General features: G+C 33.1%; 2 protein-coding genes across 5 annotated transcripts in view; one reads left to right on the top strand and one right to left on the bottom strand.

The window, feature by feature from the left end:
* Nucleotides 1–4,379, top strand: part of Epac (Exchange protein directly activated by cAMP) — a 524,699-nt gene extending 520,320 nt beyond the window's left edge. For 2 of the 3 annotated variants that reach the window (XM_089634072.1, XM_089634074.1), the window contains 2 exons: nt 996–1,116; nt 3,071–4,379. In XM_089634072.1, the coding sequence (XP_089490198.1) occupies nt 996–1,116; nt 3,071–3,107 (158 nt within the window). In that variant the 3' untranslated portion in view covers nt 3,108–4,379. Of the gene's footprint in view, nt 1–995; nt 1,123–3,070 lie in introns of all 3 variants that reach the window. The other variant, XM_089634073.1, reaches the window with a different exon arrangement.
* Nucleotides 4,380–9,213: 4,834 nt separating this feature from the next.
* The window catches only part of LOC149421828 (atrial natriuretic peptide-converting enzyme), a 99,102-nt gene continuing 92,547 nt past the window's right edge, over nt 9,214–15,768 (bottom strand). For both annotated transcript variants that reach the window (XM_089634070.1, XM_089634071.1), the window contains exons 10-13: nt 15,334–15,479; nt 13,089–13,258; nt 12,298–12,660; nt 9,214–11,448 (exon numbers count right to left, since the gene is read on the bottom strand). In XM_089634070.1, coding sequence (XP_089490196.1) covers nt 11,266–11,448; nt 12,298–12,660; nt 13,089–13,258; nt 15,334–15,479 — 862 coding nt within the window. In that variant the 3' untranslated portion in view covers nt 9,214–11,265. The remainder of the gene's footprint in view (nt 11,449–12,297; nt 12,661–13,088; nt 13,259–15,333; nt 15,480–15,768) is intronic.

Genomic DNA, 15,768 nt, shown 5'->3' with positions numbered 1-15,768 from the left:
GACTTTTTTCCGAGTTTTCGGTGTAAAACCACCCTAGCTTTTTCAACTGCATTAGAAAAATAAGCATTGATATATCAGGCAATACAGGATAGTAACTAATTACCTACTAGCTTACCGTCCCTTACCATTCCTTACCATTTCTTACCATTTGTCAGCCTCTGTGGTCGAGGCTGGATATATTTGCGGCACGTTCCAACGTTTGTTGCCACAAGTGAAAAATACTCTTAGTAATTGCCCTGGTTTAAGACCACCATTCAGAATTGAAACTTTGCTTGAAATTTCTTTGGCTGTGTTTGGTGACTAGATATGAATATCCAGATACTTCCACACCTTCCTCTTCCTCTTCTCTTTCCCCTCCCCACTACCTTCAGCCTCATAATATACCCCAATCGGGGTTGCCATAGTCTCACTGGCTCAAGATGATTGATAGCAGTTGGGACTCTTGTGTGATTTCAAATTCAAAAATATATAAATTCCAGACCATCCATTACCATCCCTCGCATTCTAGTGATATTGAAAATGCTACACAATCCATCAAATCAGCAAAGATTTGGGAGAAGGGTTTGTGTGCCGCCGCCCTGGAAACCATTTATTGGATAACCAACACCTCTGCAATAGGCCATATTTAGCAGGAGTGCCCGGGTTCACCAGCAGCGTGGCATGCCAGATCAGGAGAGGCTGGATTTGGGAGACCCTTTGACCTCTCCAACTGGTCTCTCGACCCATCACCTTGCACTGCCGTGGGAGGGATATATTCATATATACGTCACTTCTGGACACACTGATCTCTAAATTCCTATCCAACCCTCATACCCTTTACTTTCCTAGAACTTCCTCACCTTCCTCTCCTTAAAAAAGACACTAAATACAGGATCCCGAAAGATGACATAGCCCCTGCGGGAAATTATTTTCCTTAGGGCCTCTTGTGTGGGGTTGATGTAAAAAAAAAAAAAATTATTTTAATCAAAGCTTTAAACATTTCTCCTCTTATTCAGTTCTAGAGCTTCCTTCCCAGAAGAATGACACTGAGGTGAAAGCGTACATAACCTGCCTGCGAGCAATAGATAACCAGAGGGTGCTGACCAACATGTCTCAAAAACTGGAACCACGAAGATCGTAAGGGTATATTTATATATGAACTATAATATTTGCAAGGACTAAAAATATTTGTTCATATCAAAGAAAAAATCAAGTCGTTAAACAAAATTGTTCCTTAAAGGAATTGTGAATGTACAATTTAAATCGTGTGTTAAATCATAACTGATTAGGATACATACAAAATCCGACGTTCGTGCAACAAAATTGATGAACCCTTTCAGTATAAAAACAAATTCCCTCAGTTTAATGTTTTTGTACCTCCATCATTTAGCTACCCCGTCTTGTTTATTGAAATGTTGTTATTAACATTTTAAAACCTATAACTTGAAAACCCTTTGATGTTGTGAATGGTTTGGTTCATCAATAAAATATTTTTGGATAATATAATCCACATTTAAGATGTCATATCTTTGCTTCAATCGGGTTTTTAAAATAAGTGATGCGTTTTAAAAGTGTAACCTTTGTCTTCAAAAATATTGCATTGTTGTCTACTTCTTCTTATTAACGACCGGTTGTTTAACAGAATTTGAACAAGTCATAAAATTTCAAAGTTTATTTTCAAATTGTGTTAATGTTCTATTTAAGTTCTGTTATTATTTCAGTTCAGTGGAACAACTTACCGATAATAATATAATAACAGAACATTAAAATTAACTTTGAAATTTGATGAATTGTCCTTATTCAGTGAAACAACCCGTCCATAGTCTTGCTTCACCATTTTCAGGGTATAGCCCTGCTTCCTGTTTTTCCGATGTTTATTTTGTTTGGCCAGGACGTAATATTTTCCACCCTCCACATTTTTTAAATTGTCACTCTGTCTGCTGAGGTCTTCGTTGTGGCGTTTTTCCTTCTGGTCTACAGCATACCAGGGTATTTTAATAACAGTTTCCTTCGATTCCTAATTCAGCCCTAACGTTCTTTGACGTGAGAATGGTACGTTAGCCACACATTTGTTGTAATAATGGTCCAGTACATTTCCATTTACCATGTTTTTGTCTAAGTTGAGTGACTTTCATTTTAATAGCACTTTTAATGAAAGTTTCTGTGATTGATTGATTTAGAATACCTAAATTGGTTGATATTGTTTTTTAGTGAATGCAGGGCAAAACAGTATACTGTCCTTATTGTTACCAGTGAAAATCAGCTTATTTTGATCAAATCTAGTTTTACAGAATTTTCTATTTCACTTGTTGCCTTTCCTCTATTGACAATCCTGTAATTACATACGTATTTTAATCCAATAATGAGAACTTTTTTTTTTAACTACAATTATTTTTCTTAACCTGCCAGAGGTGATGCGAAATTAACATACATAGTTGGTACATAATGCAGGTCTCTGGGACCGTGATTTTCAAGTTGATTTTTTTCTGATAATGCTTAACTTTTATAAATGTAGGAAATTTATTCAGAAAAGTACATGTTCGTTTTATCGTAAAAAAGAGACATTTCAGAAAACCTAGTACGTTCAGTTATAATTATGATATTTTTTCTTAAACACTAAAAAGACAATGTTTTTTTCATATGCCTTACTAAAAATTTAAAAACAATCTTAGCAAATTCTATCCAAATCAGCTTTGGGTAGTACATAGACATTAGATCCTCTAATAAAAAAGTAAAATACTATCGGTCTCTATATATGTAGTCTCTAACTATCTCATTTCACTTACGTATTTGGTGACTCCGGTCTCACAGATCGGTTTCGCACCAATCTCCGGAACTTGCGCTCGCATCGCCGTCGCGGAATAGCACAATCAGTCAGCTACTGGAAATCATAGCCCTAATCGACAGAGGGGAAAAAAGTATTCGCTCTTTCCCAAAAACCCGGTCACACAAATATATGCATCACCAGTCACGGGTTAACTATTATAGATATAATATTGTTCTACATATAATGCTTGTGAAGTCAACAAATATTTTATTGACTTATTTCAGCCTGCATTGATATTTTATTGTTTCTTTTTCTCATTTCTAGGATTCAGTGTGCATCCCTCTTCAAAAATATTATTTAGAAAGTAGTTGACCCGTTGGAATATTTATAAAACATGTGTTTATTTAATTAGTTTAGCTTTAGTATTTTCTTTGAATTTTGTGTGTAGTCCTTTGTATATCGAAATTAGACTTTGTCATACTGTGCATAATTTGTAAAAACTACATTAATTGTACTTATGTAATAAATTGCATGACTTAAATTATTATACTCCTGTATATATTTAGATATTGTATTAAATAATTATTGTATAAATTTTAAATGAATCTTATGAATTTGTAATGATCGATTTGTCAGTATAAAATTATTATGAAGAAATCTGTAAGATGTGAAATGTATATTTTCAATTTTAAAGTATTATTAATTTATTTTACATTTCCCGAAATTTGTATTGTACTTGGTTATTATAAATTTTCTTAGTAATGTTTTTATTTATTCTAAGTATCTATTAGCTAAACCTAGCAATGCTAAGAGTCCTTTGTCTCTGTGGCATTTGACTTGGGTTTGATTCCTGGCTAAATCCAAAAACTTAAAAAATATTTTATTTATGTACATGTGTGTATCTCTATATGTTTCAATGCGAGTACATTTCTAAATTTAGTATGTGATAGTTACACCGACCCATTAAGCGTGTTGTATTACTAGTTACCTTCAGACAGGTGGCACAATACATGCAAGCCGCTCCCAACTAGCAAATAAATAAGCAGTCAAAAGGGCAAAATAAAGTGTATGAAATCAATTGTGACTGTAATAGTGTATTCGGGACTTCCAGTCAAGTATTAAATTTATCTTACTTGCTTGTTTGGGAGAGACTCACCTGCGTTGTGCAGCCCGTTTAAGGCAACTATTGAACAGTGTATAATATGAATCTACCTTCCTTGGTAGGTATGTATTATATTTAACCTATTTACTAATGCGGGATCAAAGAAATATTATCGAACGATGACTTGTACAAAATATTATTTTAGTTATACTTGCCCATATCTCCTGTTTGTTACATTCATCTTACTAATAATTACACTACGAATGGATTTTTTCTAAAATCACTAGTAAATTTTTTTTATAAATTATAATTACAAATGAAATTACAGTTCAACTATCTTAACTCTTAACGAATCACTTTGATTGTAATCTTGAAATATAAATGTAATAAATTTTTATCTACGAGTAATCTAAGACATTTTACTTCTTAAGTAAAATAATAATATTATTAAGAATATTTTCATCACAAATCATAAATATGTATATTCCTACATTTAAACTAGAAATTTATTTAACTGGTTTTCACGATACATTCCAGAATGAATATACCTACAGTATATAATTATTATAATCGGAAAACAATGATCTTTCATAGTGAAATACTGATACCATGAATTTATTGTAAAATAATGTAGTTTGTAATATTAATGGAAAATGTGTATTACGTGCAATAATGTTTTGTAAAATAAAAACAATTTGAGAAAATTGAGTACATATAGATTATTATTCTAAATAATATCTTAGGATCAGTAACACCAACTTATTAATAAAATATTATGAATCATTCAATCTGTCACTGCACAACTTTGCTAAGCGTAATAATTACTTTACTCATTTTCCAGCTCCAATTTTACTGTAAGTTTTCTCCAAAGAGAAAAAAAATTTCAACAATTATTGTGTTCTCACATTTTTCTGAAATATATTTTTCATTTCTTAAATTGAACCTGTAAGGCCCTTCGCTCATGGAGAAACTGAAACTAAACTAAAACTGGTTGGCAACTGCAGGTTGCAAACTGGTAATTGGTTGGTTGGCAACTAAGCTTCTCTCACGGCGCAACTCAAGTTTACAATTTCATCAAAAATTATCTAAGCTTGTTTAACCATAGAACGAAGAACACTTCAGCTGCCATTCATTATCATACTACATTCAAAAATGTCTACAGAATCAAGAGATGGTGAAGACGCCATTCTTTATTATTATTATTATCAATAAAGGCTAAAAATAAGATTTTGGGTTTTCCAATACAATCTACGACAATTTCAATATGATACAAATTGTATTCCAGACCCAGACACAAACCACCTTCACAAGATCTTCAAATAACTATTCAATCTTCAAAGATTAACCTAAGAAATATTAATTAACTATTCAGCTATTTTCTTTATACCTACACCACAGGCAGCACTTTCACGGCAATGGATTCGTACTGTGCAATAATATAAAAAAATAAACAAATATAATAAATAGTGGTAAATTAATGGTTTTCCCACTTCGCTCCTAGTTTTTCCCGTTATTTGTTTATTTTATTTATTTATCTTAAAATATACTCGGCGTCACAAAAATGGCACCAATTGCAAAATATTATGAGACAATAAAGCGACTGTCTCTTCTGGATGTGCTGTGTCGCCACCCTCCGGATGAAGCCACCAGTCTCTTGAAACTGTTTATAATTGTTGAACGGCAAAAGAGCTTGAGTTTAGTTGCCGAGCAACATCACACTGTCGCATCCCTGATTGCAGTAGTGCCACCATTTGAGCGGCTTCGTCAGCAGTGGTTTCCATTTTAAGCGGTTGTTTTCTGGCGTTAATTATTCATGCGTGTGCTCTTCAATTTTCGGATTGTAAATGATCTACATTTGACTTTTATAGCCCAAGAAGATGACACAAGTTGTGGCACCTGTAAAGAGTATATGTGCAACATTTTTTTAACGTCCAGTACTCGGAAAATTTATATTGTTAATGAAATAAAACTATTATCTGATAAGAGGTCGTTAAATGTACTTTCAATTGATACTAGTATTGTTTGGTTTAGATGTATTGGCTCGGGCTTACGCTTGAAACTTATTTTCAAAGATGTGCGATTTTTGTGATGCTGAGTGTAGTAGATATATTTTATGTACGGCGGTTGCATATTATGTGTTATTACAAAAATCATAATATTATATAGCAATCAAGTTATAAACTAAGTGTAGTAGGTATTTTTTATTGCAAATTTAACTTCACAAATTACATAAATTATAATATTTAATATGCATATTTAATGTTATGTCTTCGTGCATAATTAGGAAGCCTAAAGCTGTTATAAACGTAATTTATCAACCTCCTGAACAAATTTGATGTTTTCCCGCTCAGACATATCGCAAATTTCTCGAAAACCGACAGCTCGTGGCAACTGAAATGCGCCGGCGACTAGCACTGCCGGTTGCGAGAGACTGGTTGTGTCGCCGTTGAAAACTGGTCCTTGATGAGTTGCATAGTGTGCGGACTGCCATTGAAATAAACAGGATAGTTACTTGAGTTGCCAACTGGTTTATTCAGTTGCCCCGTGAGCGGACAGCTTAAGAATAATGTTATATTATTTTAAAGGAAAGTTTATCTAACGCTACGTAACGAGCCGAACTGCCGAACTGAACCTCAACTTATGGGAAAGGAACGAAGCAACCGCGAATGACGCGAAACGCCGCTTGCAGTTGCTACGTTCCTTTCCCGCAATACGTGGTTCGGTTCGCGTTTAAGTTTGCAAATGTATACGTACCATTAGAAACTGCTAAATATTGTAAAAATAACACTAGGTATATTAAATCAGTTGTTAACTTAAAACATGTTTTAAAATAAGAGCATTTGTAAGGGCGAAATTAGAAATTTTAGTCCATGTAAAATTACTTATGTTATATTTTTTTATAATTTTGCATGTGTTTTTGTAATGTATTAAATCCTGTGATACCCAAATAAATCTCCAAGTAATCGCCCCTAAATTAATATTTCTGTATGTATGTATCTAGAATTGGAAATTCTAGAAATCTGTGATAAAAATCACCACAGAAAAAAGGATTAAGATTTTTTTCTATAAAATGCAATATTTTATCGTATTTTCCCAGGAACTAAGTAAATATTCCCTGAAATGAAGACGTATTTATATTAAATTGTAATATAAACTGTGGTTATCTTAAACTTCATTGGTTGGTTAAAAAAAATTTAAAATTTGTAGCCACATTATTTCGATGGGCCCTGTGTATTCTGTATATAAAAATTTTAATCACAGACGAAGCAAAGTTACTTCTTTTCTTTAAATCATTTTATGAAATCAATTATTTATTTATGTGAAACATCTTATAGCGCGCTTAGGGAGGTAGAACCGACTTTTGCGTAAGGCCAGCCTCGTGACTCGCCAGCTCTTTCCGCCAGGCCACCAAACCTCTCTACAGGGAAGGCCGATTCTTCTGTGGCGTGATGGAACGACGCGTTATTTGGGCAGTCTCGTAACTCGTCGGCTCTTTTCGCCCCAATGCTAAGACTTGGCACTTTCCTCTCTCTGCCTATATTGTCATTTCCTCTACTACACGCTCACCACTTCATTTGAGTATATCGTAGTGAATTTAAAAACAAGAGCGTCGTTTCAAGCAGAGCGCCCTTTTTGTTTCTTAATACATTTCTTGTGTTTATTGATTTAAAATCCGAGTGACAGTGACATTAATAATATCAGCGCCAGTGAAAATGAAAAATCCTCACAAGTAAAGGCAATGTTAAAAATAATAATCAATTTCAATGTTTCACATCTGCCAAGTATCCCATAATGACTATTTTTTATGTTCAAAAGCATGTTTAAAAATCAATTTGCTGAATCGCAGATAGATGGAGTTGATAATTTTCTTATTACTTTTAGATTTATGTACCTAAGTATGTCATAATAATGAAAAAAAGCATTTCACGCTTACTGGTCAACATAGAAAAATTTAAAAATACCGCCCAATTGCCAAAAATCTAATTGTTGGAAAGTAGTGACAAAAACACATTTTCGACACGTCTTATGAGTTCACAATGCATAAACTTTTGGTATTTGTTCATAGTAAAATGTTAGACAGGTACCAAAAAATGCTATGTGAGTTGTATCGATTATATTGATTTCCTTTGAAAAAAGAGACAAGAAACGTTACAAATGAATGAAGATTAAATTCTTTATGGCGCTGTGAGCTACATCTGGGGGACAAAATTCGAAACAAGATTCTCAAAAATGCACTTTATTATTAAAGTTCACTATATTATTATAATGAATTAAATTAATCTTTTCCAAAATAATTTACTCGTCAACGACGTAATGTAATAAATTCTGCTTTCTCTGGGCTATCAATAATTTAGTATTTTATTCTATATCTTGTGCTATTTATATTTTTCTACTACATATTCTGTGACAAAATTACGCTTAGAATTTGAATATCGTATTTCTACGGTTAAAACATTGATAAAATTATATCATAAATATTAAATATGTATATTCAAAATTATCTTTAGACAATCATTATATCTACCTTCCTGCATGTTAGCTATGCGCCCTTATATGAACTATATACATCAGTGAGAGAATCTTAACTATGGATAAACAAAATGGATAATGTAAAAAAAATTATGCTAATAAAAACCTCTTTAAAACATTCATTATTTATTGGTTTTATTATTTACCAGAAGAGGTATAAAATCTAAATTATTGATAATATTTTATTTGAAAATATTGTAATGGAAAATCCACCAGGAGCACAGAATGACGAAGGGGTGTTTTTAAAACTTTGTGTTAAAACCTTTTGTTTATGTACTGCCAGAACACAGGAATACAGACTGACGAAGAGGTGTTATCAAAACTATGTTAGAACCTTTTTTTGGTTGTTTGTTTACTGCTAGAAAATACCAGGAGCACAGAATAATGAGGAGGTGTTTTAAAAACTTAGTGTTGAAACCTTTCTTTTGGTAAATGTTTATTTACCAAAAGAAAATAATATCAGGAGCACATTACAAATCGGGAAGTGAATGAAATAGAGAATATTATTATAAATATGTATTATTTTCATGCGTTTTTTTACTCCTGATCAAAATAATATGATTCTGCAATGCTGACAACAACAAGATTCCGCTTTAATAAAAGTGTATCAGAAACTCTGATTGAGCCCTAAAATATTGTCTGTAAAAGAATTGAACCGTGTTTCGATTCTTAAAATTATGGATTTTCAGCAGTTTTAGCGACAATGTGATCCACTCTGAAAACCCTCATGAGCATTTTTATGTATATATCTTTTGATAGGAAATGCTCATGAGGGACCGACATTTGTTAAGTTCTTTATAGAAACGTTGAAAACGAAAAAAGTCAGTCATCTGAACTCACCTACCTAAAATGAAATTATAGCTTCTGTACGAAAGAAGAAAACGAAGCATTGTGATTCAGGAATTTAGGAAAGTAAAAAATATTTTTTTTATTTAAACAATAATTTATCACTTTATTATTAATTTATAGGAATCATCCATTCTTACTATACAAAAAATTACACACTCACATAAATGCCTTAAAACTAACATGGTTAACTTTCATTGTTAAAGCCTAATTAATGTCTTTATTCACAGTCTCCAAATTCGGGAACGATCAAAAATATATTAGAATAATTGAATTCTATGTTTTATACACAATTCTATTTCACTTCACACAACTCAAACAAATTTAATATTTTATTTAACTGGTTTTCACGATACATTCCAGAATGAATATACCTACAGTATATAATTATTATAATCGGAAAACAATGATCTTTCATAGTGAAATACTGATACCATGAATTTATTGTAAAATAATGTAGTTTGTAATATTAATGGAAAATGTGTATTACGTGCAATAATGTTTTGTAAAATAAAAACAATTTGAGAAAATTGAGTACATATAGATTATTATTCTAAATAATATCTTAGGATCAGTAACACCAACTTATTAATAAAATATTATGAATCATTCAATCTGTCACTGCACAACTTTGCTAAGCGTAATAATTACTTTACTCATTTTCCAGCTCCAATTTTACTGTAAGTTTTCTCCAAAGAGAAAAAAAATTTCAACAATTATTGTGTTCTCACATTTTTCTGAAATATATTTTTCATTTCTTAAATTGAACCTGTAAGGCCCTTCGCTCATGGAGAAACTGAAACTAAACTAAAACTGGTTGGCAACTGCAGGTTGCAAACTGGTAATTGGTTGGTTGGCAACTAAGCTTCTCTCACGGCGCAACTCAAGTTTACAATTTCATCAAAAATTATCTAAGCTTGTTTAACCATAGAACGAAGAACACTTCAGCTGCCATTCATTATCATACTACATTCAAAAATGTCTACAGAATCAAGAGATGGTGAAGACGCCATTCTTTATTATTATTATTATCAATAAAGGCTAAAAATAAGATTTTGGGTTTTCCAATACAATCTACGACAATTTCAATATGATACAAATTGTATTCCAGACCCAGACACAAACCACCTTCACAAGATCTTCAAATAACTATTCAATCTTCAAAGATTAACCTAAGAAATATTAATTAACTATTCAGCTATTTTCTTTATACCTACACCACAGGCAGCACTTTCACGGCAATGGATTCGTACTGTGCAATAATATAAAAAAATAAACAAATATAATAAATAGTGGTAAATTAATGGTTTTCCCACTTCGCTCCTAGTTTTTCCCGTTATTTGTTTATTTTATTTATTTATCTTAAAATATACTCGGCGTCACAAAAATGGCACCAATTGCAAAATATTATGAGACAATAAAGCGACTGTCTCTTCTGGATGTGCTGTGTCGCCACCCTCCGGATGAAGCCACCAGTCTCTTGAAACTGTTTATAATTGTTGAACGGCAAAAGAGCTTGAGTTTAGTTGCCGAGCATGAGGGACCGACATTTGTTAAGTTCTTTATAGAAACGTTGAAAACGAAAAAAGTCAGTCATCTGAACTCACCTACCTAAAATGAAATTATAGCTTCTGTACGAAAGAAGAAAACGAAGCATTGTGATTCAGGAATTTAGGAAAGTAAAAAATATTTTTTTTATTTAAACAATAATTTATCACTTTATTATTAATTTATAGGAATCATCCATTCTTACTATACAAAAAATTACACACTCACATAAATGCCTTAAAACTAACATGGTTAACTTTCATTGTTAAAGCCTAATTAATGTCTTTATTCACAGTCTCCAAATTCGGGAACGATCAAAAATATATTAGAATAATTGAATTCTATGTTTTATACACAATTCTATTTCACTTCACACAACTCAAACAAATTTAATATTTTAATCACTTTTCTCCTTCAGTCAATCGCCAAATTCTTTGGTCATCTTTTTCCAATTTAAATTTGAACAAACCATTTTATTTTATGTAATAAATGATCACGAGATGGCACCTATAGTTTTCTCAATCCACTCCACGTTTGAGGTTATTTTGTCGTACATTCGAGGTCTGCCCATGCCGGCTTTGGAGCACGCTATTCTCCAATTGCTCACTCCCATGAGGGACCACCGTCCTTTACTGGGCTCTAGGCAAGCAATCGGACTTCCTGCAAACTCCTCCTCCTAGAATCAAAATAACATATCAGAAGAATATTGATTTTAAGCTTTTCAGAGAATCTACATTCACTCGGGTCCTATTCTAATATACAATGCACAATAGCAAGCATGCTATGAAAAAATATGTACGTACATAATACATAGAAAAATTTACAATCTTATTTTATTGTGACTTCGGTTGAAGAGTTGAGAAAAACAATCATTTGTAGATCAAGCCTGAAGGAAATTATCTATTCTTGTAGTTAATGGAGCATCACCACAAGTGGTTGGCTACGTTTGGTGACTTAGGGTGAGGTTTTGTCTAGGTCTTGGTGGCGGATGCATCTGCCCATACTGCGTGGTGGACGGGATCGGAAATCGGGAGAGACTGGTGGAGGAAGACCTTTTGACCTCTCCAGCAGGACTTTCTTGACCCATCGCGTTTCACCGCAGTGGGAGGGATGATTTCATATATCCGTTACTCTGACCCCCAGATTCCTACCCACCCCTCATACCTTTTTCCTTTCCAGAACTACCTCTCCTTCGTTTCCTTAAAACACATCATCCTCAAAGAAGGCATAACCCTGAGGTAAATTATTTTCCTCAAGGGCCTCCTGTGTGTAGTTCCTCCTGTTTAATGTTCAAAAAATTATGTTTTCTGCTTCAGCTAAAACAAAACTCTTGAAATGCGAGTTTTTGTTTTGAAATGAAATTTATACATATTTTCTGTATTTTCCATCATTAGCTGTGAAGTTATTAGAAGCGGAGAAAAATAAAAAAATCTATTTGTTCAATGGGGACAAAAGAGTGCTGAAATTAAAAACCTGCACAAAAATATGAAGAAGTAATAATTTGCTATAAATTCAGTTTGCTCACACTGCAGTCTTCCTGCTGGTTAATGGACTCCGTGCAGAAGCTGTTAACCGTCGTGATGCTGACATTCTCACATTGCTCCATCGGAATCATCCTAAGATGAACCCTTTGCAGCTGATCCCGGTTCCTAGCCCAACCGAGTGTGTTGCAATAAGATAGGTTAGCATTAGTCTTCACTTGCGGCAGGCAAATTGGCCGCACAAAGTCAGACATCTTGACGGGCTCCTCCATCTTGATGAGGACGATGGTGCTGCCCTCTACCGGGGACTTGAGCATGCCGACGATTCGGCGTTCTTGCAGCCAGGGAGAGGCACTGGATACTCTGACTGCGCCCATTCTCGCTATCCATTCCGCTTTTGGCTGTCCCTGAGTTGTCAACACACAGAGTAAATATATACTGGATGCAATTATTTGTATTAAATCTATTAACAAGTTATTGCTGGAATATTGATAAAGCTATCAAAGTGGAAGAATTTTACTGGAAAACATAGCAAAAACAAGGTTCTTTGGTTTCCTGTAGCAAAGTAATTTTTTTTTATATTTAACCTTACTGAATTAAGTACATACCGAATTAAGTAATACTTATTTAAGTCACATCGAATTAAGTAATTCTGAATTTAATAATACTGAATTTAATAATTGGTAAGTCTGTGAATTGCACAAATTGGAAAATAATTTTTCTAAAAAAGAATATCTGAAAGTAAGACTAGCAGTTGGATGGCTGGAGTGAAATTATACGTACTATATGATTTAGTTTTATACACAAAATGTATCTATTTGAAATGTTTGCAAACCTGGAAGCATGACGCTGTTGTAATCAACCACTCTGGAGAAACAATAGTGGCATCGCAGACATGAGAATCTTCCTTCAAAAGCAACGCATGCCACGGCCAGTCTCCATAGGCTGAGACCTTACCCAGTCCATCTATTCCTGTCACCTCCCTAGTGGACTGCTTACCACAATCTGAAACAAACATAGATACATTAACATTGTAACTGTTGATTACCTGTGAAAAATCACAGGATTAAAATAAAACTTTAAAATGCTAGGGCAATTAAAAAGGGTAAGTTCTACTTTTAAAAATGGCCCACACAATGTAAGCCATAAGAAGCACATTTCAAACAAAGAATAAAAATAATTGTCTGGAAAAATACAGTAAGAGGAAACGTTTGAATACCCTATAGTATTAAATATAGTAAAACAGTGGCAATATCAACAACTCAAGCCGCTAGAGGCGCTAGTGTAGCATATTGACTTTGACATTTCTTTCAATGGCAGCAAATTGAATTTATTTAGTACTTGGTGGGGGTGTTTTGCCCTTTCTAATTTGTATATTGATCAATATTGATAAGAAATAAATATAAATGCCCGAAAAAATAATCTGTCGGCGCAGCTTATGCATTTCATAATTGCAAACAACAAAAACACTCCCAAGTCGTTTTCGGGATGCCAAAAAACGTTGTTAAGTTAGTTGGTGAAATATAATACAAGTTCATTAAATCATAGCAAATAAAATGTTCTTGATTACATAAAAAGTAAATTATACCTACCGTGAAAAATATAATTTTAAAAATGTTAAGGTTAATTCAGCATAGCTACGTAAGTTCCTTGTAGCATTCTGTGTTCATGTTGAAGTTATAAATCATTGTTAATGTTGATGTTAAAACACATTTTTGCAAATGATATATATTATATTGATAGGTATATAATATAATATATTGCTATATATGTTACAAAAAAATCATTTTCGCTCAAATCATTACAAAAAACTTCCGCATCTCTGGTGCGATAAGCGTAAGGATGTATTACCCATTCTACTGGTTTCAATATGTAGTTTCCTTTTGATAAAATATTCTTCCATACAAAAGACAAAAATTTGAAAATGGGAAAAACTTGGTTTACTTTTTTATATACATATATGTATAGTTGGGACCAGTGGCGGTTCTTCCCTTTGGTCAATTGGTGTTTGACCCCCAAAATTATTATAAGACAATACATAATAATAATAAATGATGTGCATCAAAACAACTGGTCTTATTCTTAATTTATTTGTAATATACTGCGAAACAGCAGAGATGTGAGCGGCGGCAGCGAGTGACGAGCAGTGACACCTGTTGTCTCTAATAGAAGCTTTCATTCACAAGTCCACACGATTCGCTGGGTCAATTTAATGAATGTCCTCAGTTTTGGCATCTTCCGTCCCCATGGCGCCATAGAATAAACGAAATGGCACTATGTCTTTCGTCGAAGTAAAAATTAGGTAACGAAGAAAGCTTAGGGAAGACTAGGTCATGGCCGTGAGGGAGACAGCATAATATATATTATATGTTTTTAAGAGATGGTGACATATGTCTGTTTTTCATTTTACACGCTTGTCGTGGAACATTTGTTGTTTTTCAATTGCTTCACACCCAGTATCTTTGGATACTGTGGATGGGTGTCTCAAACTCTTATTTAATTTACTATAATGTTGTGCACGCTTACATTAATACATAATTTTTTTTAAATAATTTTCCGTAAGTACATGAAATGTGTAGTTATTTCCAATTTACTATATTAACATAATATGTATTTATAGTCGAGGACTTAAAAATTGATATAAATAATAATGTTTGGGCATTTTTCACAATAACAAATAAAGATTAGTCACACATTTTTTTTTCAAATGACCTACCACTAATGAATGAATGAATCCCTAGAGCCGCCTCAGAATGGGACCCTTACAAAGAGATTGATACAAAATTGTCAGACAGCAATGCCTTTCCTGCCGTTCGTTTAGGACCGACCTAAAAGGTAGACCCTTCCCATTTATTATATTGTTGGTTTTTATAAAACCATGATGTTGAATTTTGTTTAGTATACCTACTTAAAAAATACTAACTCCCGGGATACAGTTTTGTTTGAAAAAGCTCACTCTCCAAGAGGTTAAATACAGGAAGTGCCAACATTGAAAATTCTTTTGGCACTGATAAAGTTCAAAATTAACACTAATGATCAAAGTAGGTACTTTATTATTATGTATCGGGACGATAACTTACCAAACTGCGAGCACTTCACGTACATGACATTCTTGTCTGGACACGGTGTTTTCAGGAAGCTAATAACAGGAGCCAAAGGATTTTCGACCTCCACGTAGTTCATATCGATTTCTTCATTAACCTTAATTTTTATAAACTCCACATCCCTGAAAGTAAGTCAGTATTAATAAGTATTGTTTCTTCAAAATAAACCCATGCTACAATAATAATTATGTGTGTATATTAAATATCCACTACACCGCTCCTCAAGAAATATAAATTACATATTATGAGCCTTATTTCCATCATGGTCACTAACAGATAAACATGTTTTCTAAATCTTATTTTGAGTGTCCAAAAATGGGAAAATCTTCCTTGACAAAAATTCTTTTAAAAAATGCCACACAATATGTAAAATAACATTATATTCAATGTTTTCTGTACTGTCATTTAAAA

This window comes from Hesperophylax consimilis, chromosome 8, assembly GCF_061612785.1.
Source record: "Hesperophylax consimilis isolate HC1 chromosome 8, BYU_Hcon_1.0, whole genome shotgun sequence".
Classification (NCBI taxonomy): domain Eukaryota; kingdom Metazoa; phylum Arthropoda; class Insecta; order Trichoptera; family Limnephilidae; genus Hesperophylax; species Hesperophylax consimilis.
Note: the sequence above shows the minus strand (reverse complement) of the source record. Positions and strands in the feature narration are given on the sequence as shown.